This window comes from Melanotaenia boesemani, chromosome 16 (genome assembly GCF_017639745.1).
Source record: "Melanotaenia boesemani isolate fMelBoe1 chromosome 16, fMelBoe1.pri, whole genome shotgun sequence".
Taxonomy (NCBI): domain Eukaryota; kingdom Metazoa; phylum Chordata; class Actinopteri; order Atheriniformes; family Melanotaeniidae; genus Melanotaenia; species Melanotaenia boesemani.
Window position 1 is genome coordinate 30582100 of NC_055697.1, and position 9548 is coordinate 30591647.

The 9548-nt window shown below is 40.9% G+C and overlaps 1 protein-coding gene across 1 annotated transcript; it reads right to left on the reverse strand.

Annotated features, from left to right (window-relative positions):
• Positions 1-7122: 7122 nt before the first annotated feature.
• LOC121655968 lies at positions 7123-9290 on the reverse strand. Its single transcript, XM_042010920.1, has 3 exons — positions 9171-9290; positions 7765-7949; positions 7123-7684 (listed from the first exon to the last, which is right to left on the reverse strand). Exons 1-3 carry the CDS (start codon positions 9264-9266, stop codon positions 7162-7164), a joined length of 804 nt encoding a protein of 267 aa, XP_041866854.1. The 5' UTR covers positions 9267-9290; the 3' UTR covers positions 7123-7161.
• Positions 9291-9548: the final 258 nt, after the last annotated feature.

Below are 9548 nucleotides of genomic sequence, written 5' to 3' on the forward strand. Positions count from 1 at the left end.
CTTGTGGAAATGCTGACGTTTGGTGGTGGAACTTTTGAGGTAAATGAACCTTTCGCTGAAAGGTTGAACATCTTTTTATTTTCATTTCCACAGAAATCATTGATATTGTCACAGTCTGTCCTGCCACTCCTCCAGCACTCCCCTGATCCTCCACACCTGTCCCTGATCTCAGCTCTCCAATCAGCCCAACCTGTCACACCTGTCCCCCATCGACTCACCAGTCCTTACATACACCAGCACCACAGTCAATCCCTGTCGGATCTTAAATCTACGCTCTTCATGGACTCACCCCTTCTCCGTTCCTGGTTCCTGTCCCTCCTTCAATCCTGTCCACGTAAGACCTTCACCTTATGTTCCTGATAGTTAAATAAAGTATTGTTAATCTGCCCTTGTCTCTGTGGAGTCCCTGCGTAACACATACAGTTTATTTTTCCATCTATAACATATCGAGTCATTTAATTTGAGTAGGTAGGTGTTTCCTGACTTTTTAATCAAACTGTATCTAATAATTTCTTTATTTCATGAAATAGTTTGTTTGTCAGGGATCGTGTGAAGTAAAACATTAAACTCAGAGCAGCCTGAGTAGAGACGCTCTGCAGCAGATTATAGCTTTCTAGTTAGTTTCCATCAGGCAGAAGAGACATTAAAGAGTTTAAAGATAGAAGTTAATAAAAAAAAAAAAATAAGAACATAAAAATATTTTTAAAGGATTAAAAGCAGATAAAACACGTTACAAAATGGGCTTAGTGTCCAGAAAGCTCATTTCATAGAGATTTAACACTAGAATCAAACAACAAACCTCTACTTCTATTTTTAGTCTTTGATTGGATTATCACTTAAATAAAATTCCTTATGTGTTTTGCATTTAGAAGAGAAAGACAGATTTTATCCTGTTTCTGACTTCGTATCATTCTGAGACGTTTTCCTCTGAGCCAACACCAGATGATGGAAATAAGAGTAAACATAACTTTACCTGCTTCTGCTCTCCAGCTGGAGAATCAGTCGTCTTGTGTGAATAGATTTCAGAGTAAGGCTGGGATGAGGAGATGGTGGTGTATCACCCCCCAAACGCACACACACACCAGGACACGCACACACAGCTTATCTGCAGTATCTCAGCTTTAAGTCATTAGTCTGAACAACTAAAGGCAATAACTTTTAACATTTTAATTCACATCATCTGTGGCACATAAATGAAAAATTAATGATTAATAAATTAAAAAAAAAAAACATTAAAAAAAATGTAAATGTAAGAGAAAAAACATGCAGGTTTGACAGGAAACCACCAAACTGTTTACATGCACGCAGACATTCACACCTAAATTTCCTCTGTTCTTTGAAGTGGGCGTCTGCAGCCTCAGCGCTGCAGGGTGGAGAGCTGCTGCAGCTTCAGTTAATGATCAAAATGCAACTGGAAAATACGAGTCAGCCGTCATTTAAAGCAGTTTCTATTTCACATTAATATTTGCCTTTCAAGTTTTAATATCTGTGTGAGGAATTAAGTGAGTAAAGTTTATTTATAAAGCTCTTTTCACAAATGAAAGTCACAAAGTGCTGTACTTAAAACAGCTGCAATAAAACATAATAATTTCATAAAATAAATCACAACCATCAACAAAAAGCTTTCCTGAATAAAATAGTTTTCATCCACGGGGCAGGTCATCCCAGACTCTGCAGCCCCCAGTCTGGGCTGTTTATTCATGGTAAATATGGACCTCCAAAGTCTGGATGATATACATAAGACATGGCCAATGATAAGAAGAAGCTGCAGGTATTATTTCACCTGTAAGTTGCAGACTTGTAAAAATATGACGTCTGTGTTTTTCTCAGTCATGAAGCCACTGCAACCTCCCTCTTCACAACAAAACTGGGGGGTATTCCAATAAGTGGGTTTACTGGTTTAACTGGTTATGCTAATCTTCGGTGATCTTGGGTTTTCTGTTCCAAAATGGCTCAACTAGGCAAATTAATACGGAAGCATGCTGGGAACAGCCTGGAAGGGACCAGGTTTTGTTCAGGCTATGCCCAACATATCTCCAGCATGAGGATTTGAGGGACGGTCTCTATATGTCTGATCAAATCTGTCAGAACCACTCTGATTTAAAAAATTTACAACCTACTCTGTTTTTAATATTATCTGGCAAAACTGCTTCATTTCCTAGATGATTTTTATATGTATGTATAAGTTTTTACCTGGTCTAGTGTGTATAGGCAGCTTCTCCTCCCCGACGCTTTCACTCTGTTGGGATGGTGACTCAGCAGGACATAAGAGTAGAGACATTTGGTTAAAGTTTGGGGGAATTCACATATAAAAAGCTGCATTAAAATAAGCAATATAGCTACGGGAAATTGTGGTTTAACAGATAACAGGTAAAAACGTCATGTACTATGTGTGGTTGATTCTCAAGTACACAATGTTCTGTAAACCAGGTTTAGTAAAAGTTAGCTCACATCATCTAAGTCACTGATAAGTTGAGTTTTTTTGCATTCTGCACATTGGTGAACATATTCTGTAGCCCTACTAACTGTTAAAAAATAGTAAATGCATTTAAAATGTTAAAATTTAACATTTTCCTACATCATGTTGTCTGACATTTGTTTCTAACAGGTATTTTACTTTGAATGTTTAAATTTAATTTAAATAGAAAAATGTAAAAAATATTAACATATTTTGACTCAGATAAACACAATTACATGTTTTAAATACTGAATAAGTATAGACTGCAGACTAATTTAAACTATAGAATAATGGACTAACAAACATACAGTAGTACACGTTTCATCTACACAGAGTTTATATATTATCCAACAAAAACCCACACAAAAGAATAAAACTGACATTCAGTATAATGTTGATGAATTAGCAAAGTTATTACGATAGCAGAGTAGCATTTAGCTCACTAGCTTTAAGTGAAACACTAAAGAGATCGTGTTTGATCTCAACCATGATTTAAAAAAAGGCTAATGAGCAGCGACTGGGCCTGGTCCACATGAAGATGAACCACCTACCTGACTAGCATCTTCTTCCAGGTCATGCCGTCCACCGGACGTCGATGCGAGAGCTGCAGGTACTGCTGATGAAGATGATGTAGTTGCAGAAATATATTTGTCAGTTTCTGCTTGTAGTGCATGCCTTTTTTCTCTCTTGACCTTTGCACTCCACCCTTACATTTCTTCTCCATTTTTGTACAGGTGATTGATTGATTTGATTGATGAAGATAAGGATGAAGAGGAGGAGGGGGACCTGTACCCCAGGCCAGGCCTTCAGCTGTGATTGGCCAAGAGCCCCATGACCGATGTGAAAGAGGTGTGACACACACCCAGCGTTGATTAGCCAGACACTTGAGGAACTGTTAACATTGGTTACCACATTAAAGACCAGCCCAGCTGCATTAAAAGTTCTTTTTTTTATTTTCCGGCCATTCTGGCCCACTGACCCATTGGCCCACCAGGAAAATCTTGGTACTCGCATTGGACAGTCCACCCTTGCACCCGAGGGTGGAGGGAGGCTAACCTCTTGCTCTCCAGGGTAAACCCATAAGTACAGGCACCAAGTCAGGGGGGGATAAGCATGCCCATACCTGCTTGGGACCTCTCACCGGGAGCAACTCCAGAGTGAAAGAGTGTCCAGTCCTTCTCCAGGACAGTGGTTCCAGAGTCCAAGCCATCATCGAGGTGAGTCCTCGCGCACCAGCTCAGGCTCCTTCCCTGCGAGAGAGATGGCAGTCCACGTCCCAAGAGCTAGCTTCTGCAGCCAAGTATCACATCAGTCTTTTGGGCTGAGCCTGACTGGGCCCCATGGGCAAAGCCCTGGCCACTAAGCACTCGTCTTCATGCCCAACTACCAGGCCTGGCTCCAGAAGGGGTCCCAGTGACCCACATCCGGCCAAGGGCAACCTGGATCCATTGATTTTATTCATCGTAGGGGTATGTTGAGCCATGCTTTGTTAGGTCCCTCCCCATGAGACCTGTTTGACCCCACCAGGGACATAAAGCCCTAACAACATAGCTCCTAGGATCTTCAGGAGATGAAAACTCCTCCACCGCGGTAAGGTGGTGGCTCAGGTGGAGGGGCCCTAAGACGTCAGAGGATTTAGCAACCTCAAGCACAGGCTTTATCACAGGATTTGTTAAACTTCCTTTCTGGAATACCCCCAGTTTAGGAAATTTCTGTCTCTTGCAGGCCAAACGTCTTGTTTCTTTAATGTGAAACAGCAAACATGGACCCACTGCTAATCAGTGGATCACAGACCTACAGCATTAGTCTGGAGCAGGGACCCAAATGCAGCACACAGATCGTGTGAATAGCTTAAAATGTTAATAGAAAACTGTGAGATGTGGAGCTGAGAGCTGAAGAACCACAGCTCAGAGTTCAGGGAGCAGAAACAGGAAGTGGACCTGAGAATGGCGGCGGTGGTGAGCAGCGGTTAACTCGGGCTGGGGCTCTTCAGGGCTCATCTCGACCACATGAGCTTTTCTTATCTTGTGAAATGTAACTTTCCATATCTCAAGTAAGATATATTTTAAACACTTTTCCCAGGTTTGAAAGCAGCATTTTATACAACTGTTTATGGACATAGCAATTAAACTGGGCCCCTACCCTCTGGCTTTACCAGTGGATTAAATAAACACCGAAACAGTCATATTTTCCATATATTTCCACAGGAACAACCATTACAACTCCAGACTAATTTTAATATTTTTGGTTGGCCTTTTTTGTTTTTTGTTGGTTTAGTGTAAAATACATACAGAAGCTCCGCCCCTCTTAGTTTCTGCTACTATTTACCTGCTATCCTCACAAAACCAACTCCAACTCGGCTGGTTTTTGCATCAGAAACGTCTTCTTGACTTTATTCCAGCCATAGAGGAGCATTATTTTTCTTCTTTTCAGACACACATAGAAATTTCTGCTCACTTGTTGATCTTTGGCTGCTCCTGATTGGACACTGCCATTAATCTAAGCTCTCTGATTGGTCTAAAGTATAACAGGAAGTGACGTCATAAGTTCCAGGTCAAAATAGAGGTTGCTTAGCAATATAGTAATGATTAAGATTTTTTTTATTTTTTTTATTGACAAACGTGATAAATACTGGTGTTATCATGGATCGTTGTGGATTTACCAGATAGTCTCTGAATAAACACATTTAAGCCTCTTATAGTTCCTATAATCTTTCCAGGAACCAAGATGTTTTTTCACACATTCGAACATATAGGAACTGGGGGTAAAGGCCCTCAGTTCCTATAACCATTTTAGCTCCTACTCCGAGGCAGGGTCTTTTCGGGGTTCAGGTAAATAAAACAGCTTTACTTCATATAAAAATCTCTGCTCTTAATTTAATGGTAAAACAAACATTTTAATGTAAACAGACCACGTGCACTTGTTTAAACAGAAGAAGGGGAGCTGATAGAGCAACACAGAACTGATTGTAACAGCAGGCTCAGTCATTTCAGCTGGACTTAAACTTTTTTTATGTTTAATTCCAGTTGAAATATCTGCTATTACAACTTGTGCACTCCTGAACGACTGATATGTTTACACGATATATTATAAAGAAAAGTTTGCTTTATTAGCCATCCTTCATGTTTAACTTGTTTTTTATTCTAAAATGTTTATCCATTCAGCAACAACCACAGCCAGCGTCAACCACCATCAGCCAGCAGCAGCCAGCTGCCAGCACCCTCTGCCACCCTAGACCTGGTAAAAAACACATCCCATTGCATTGTACATGCATCTTGGTGGTCACTGTATTACAATTCAAAACACTTTAATATAGTTGTGGTGTGTAAGTATCTGTCTCCACCCTCCCTGTTTTTTCCATGAAATAGAAAAAGGGCCGACACTCTTCTGGCTGCTGTACAGGACAAGCTGTTAGAGGCTGAACACCAGAGGCAAAATGATGCAGCTTCAACATGCTGCAGGTCTCCTGATGTACCGGCCTGTCTCCTGGTAGCGCCTCCATGCTCTGGACACTACGCTGATAGACACAGCAAACCTTCTTACCTCAGCTCGCATTGATGTGCCTCCTGGATGAGCTGCACTACCTGAGCCACTTGTGTGGGTTGTAGACTCCGTCTCATGCTACCACTAGAGAGAAAGTACCGCTAGCATTTAAAACTGACCAAAACATCAGCCAGAAAGCAGGAAGTGAGAAGTGGTCTGTGGTCACCACCTGCAGAACCTCCTTTATTGCTAATTACCTATAATTCCCACATGTTGTCTATTCCATTTACATAACAGCATGTGAAATTGATTGTCAATCAGTTGGACAGTTTGATTTCACAGAAGTGTGATTGACTTGGAGTTACATTGTGTTGTTTAAGTGTTCCCTTTATTTTTTTGAGCAGCGTAGTTATCTTCACACTGCTGTAAAATAAATGACTTTGTAAAGAGTCAGAAGATTTTGGTTTTTGTAAGTTAGATGTGGTTCAGCCACATCTATGAAATATTAGCTAATAAAAATATTAAGTAGTTATTAACCGATAATAGCTATGAAATATTAAATAAAGCGTCCTTCTTCACTATGTTTTAAGTCTTATCCTGGGGTGTGCATTACATTTTTTAACAGACGGTTGTCCACCAAACCTTTGGGTTTCTCTTTATTCCATTTTCAGCAAAATGACAAAATTTAAAAACATTTACACAAAAGAAGACCAACAGAAAGTCAACAAGCTGAAGAAGCAGCTATGTGAACAATTCCATTCAAAATGCAGGCGGTTGCAAACGTAAACGTTAAACAGCAAGTTTATTCTCAGCCTAAGACTACCCCATGACTCAAGTAACTGTTGAGGTTTGTGGGCTTTAAAAATAACATTTTATGAAGGTTCTCACTTTTAGATTTAGATACTTAAACTGAGAGGCAGAGATGGCTCAGGCAGGTTTACGCCCACAAACTTTTAATTAAAATTACTGCAGCTTTGCTGTGTCTGGGGTCGTTGTCTTGTTGCATGAAGCAGTTTCAGCCAAACTTTAGCTGTTAAATAGATTACTTCACATTTAGCTTAAGAATACTTGTCAAACTAAAAAGGTCTCAATTTCTGTTTCATATCATGGAATAATTTTCTCTCTCAGGGACTAAATAACTCAAAACTGAACAGATTCTCTTTCATTAGTTTCTTCAGCCCTCTTTATCTTAGCTGTTAACTGTTTTTAGTTCCCACCATTCACACTGATGGTGTGCTGCCATCTCCAGCTGCAGCATCCTGCATCCTGCAGCAGCACAGACGCATCAGCAGCTTGTCAATGGGCCCTTTGTACAGAAATACAAACAGAATCAGGTCCAGAAAAGGACTGAGCAGAATCAAGATAACAATAATGGTCTGTATGATTTCATCATAATAAAAATAATGTGATGCTCCTATTATAATCATGACGGGAGCTGGGAGAATCGTCAGAATGTAATTAAGCAACAGCAGGACCAGAATTCCTAGAATTCTTCGTTTTTCCTCAGCAGGCACTGAGGCGGCTGCAGGTGGAGTCTGCAGCACAGATTTGAGGGTCCCAGCTAGACAGATGATGAAGACGGGGGCAGGGAGGAAGACTAAAGTAAGGACAGTAAAAGCCTGACCAAAGAATAAAAGAAGAGGGAATGTGAGAAGAAAAATCCCCCAGACTGCGACACACACCCACACAGAACCTTTTATTTGTCTGATGCAGGGTAACTGTGGGCAGACGATAACAAAATACCTGCAACACAAGAGAAAATCACATTAATATGAGTGTTTGTCCCTGACTGATATGAAACATGATGAAAGATGGAGTGTTACCTCTCCAGAGCAATGCACATCCTGAAACCAAGACTGGTCATCACACTAAAGACGTAGACACCAAGAGATAATTTGTTGATTACATCATGATTTTCCTTTGTCACCCAAACCCTCATAGAGTAGAGCTGGATTAGATTGGAGATGATGAGGTTTATGTAGTAGACAGGAACGTGATCCCTTCGTGCCTGCAGACAGGATTCAACATTAACACCATTATAAACACATCATGTTGCCTTAAAGTCTTGTTTCCATGTGAGGATGAAGTGATCTGCTACTGTATAATGTGCAGCACAAGGTTGAAAGAGGCTGAACATTGAACACTTGTTTCTCTAGACCAGGGCTACTTAATTCGGTTCTACAAGGGCCGCAATCCAGCAGGTTTTCCATGTTTCTCTGCTCCAACACACCTGGCTCCAATTAAGTCATTGTGCAGAACCTGACAGGCTGTTAGATCCAGTTAATTTGACTCAGGTGTGTTCAAGCAGGAAAACACTGAAAACCTGCTGGACTGGGGCCCTCGTAGGACTGTCAAGAGGCAAGACCAGCTGGCTGGCTCTATGGACGGATTTGAGGGCATCACACTCGTGGAGGATGAGGATGTTTTACCATCTGCACTTTTCACCCATTTTATTTTTAAACTTCACATAGTTTTACACAGACGCCACTGTTCTGGTCGTCTCTGTGTCGGTCCAGCGCAGCGCAGCAGCCTCCTCCTCACCCCTCCCTCTCCTGTTCTGAGTCATGACGCTGTCGGTGATCAGCTGATCAGCTTTTCTCTCTTTTTGCGTTTGTTTATTATTTAGCTGAGAAGGAGGAAACCAGCGACTCGTGGTTCACACAGTCACATACTTATCTAAAAGTGTGGTTTTTGGACGTGCTAGCTAAAGTAAGCTACATCTATCAGCCTCATGTCACCATGTAAAGCTGAAGAATGAAACATGTTGATAACAGCAGCCTGTTTCACTTACATGTTGTTTCCTTTATTTCCTACAACTTTTCAGTATTAATGAGGTTTTAGTGACTCAGCTGTAAAATCAACTAGTCATCAGACAGTCATGAACACATCTATGAATTCAGGTCAGGTACAGAAATCCAGTGAGAGTGAAACAGCAACAGGAAGCACGGAGACGTCTTCTCTGAATCGATGGCGCTGTGCAGATGTTGGAGACACAGGTCTGATCATTGAGGGTCATGAATGTGGTGAGAAATTATGAACAGGCTCTGAGATATAAATCAGAGCAGGATCCTTCTCTAACACAGTAGCTGACAGGTGGTAGAAAGGGTTTATACTTCAGCTCTGCAGGGGCGGGTCTAGAAACGTTTTGATGGGGGGCCAGGCTCTGATTCTTTGGTTCTCTCAGGGTGTAGATTTAGAACGACATGAATGTGAGTTAATATTTACGTACCTTATAACACAAACAGCAGATAACCACTAGGGTCAAAGGAAAGTAGGCACAGATGTTGAACCAAGCCATCACACGAAGAGCGTAGTCTGTGTCCATCTCTGCCTGGTTTTCTAAAGTCTTAAATATCTGGAAATATTTACACACAGATTAGTTTTTTCTAAACACAAAAAAAGTTGAATGGAAAACTGATTTATTTTACAAAGCAGGAAACAAATCAGTCTGAAGCTGAACAAACAGTCCAACAGCAACATTATTTTCTCTGTTTTCCATCTCGGTTTCAGTGCGTCTAAATTAACATTAAAGCACCAACATTAATGTTCCAGATTACAAACATAGTTCTGTCTATTTATCAAGCTAACGTCAGCTTGTAGCCTACCA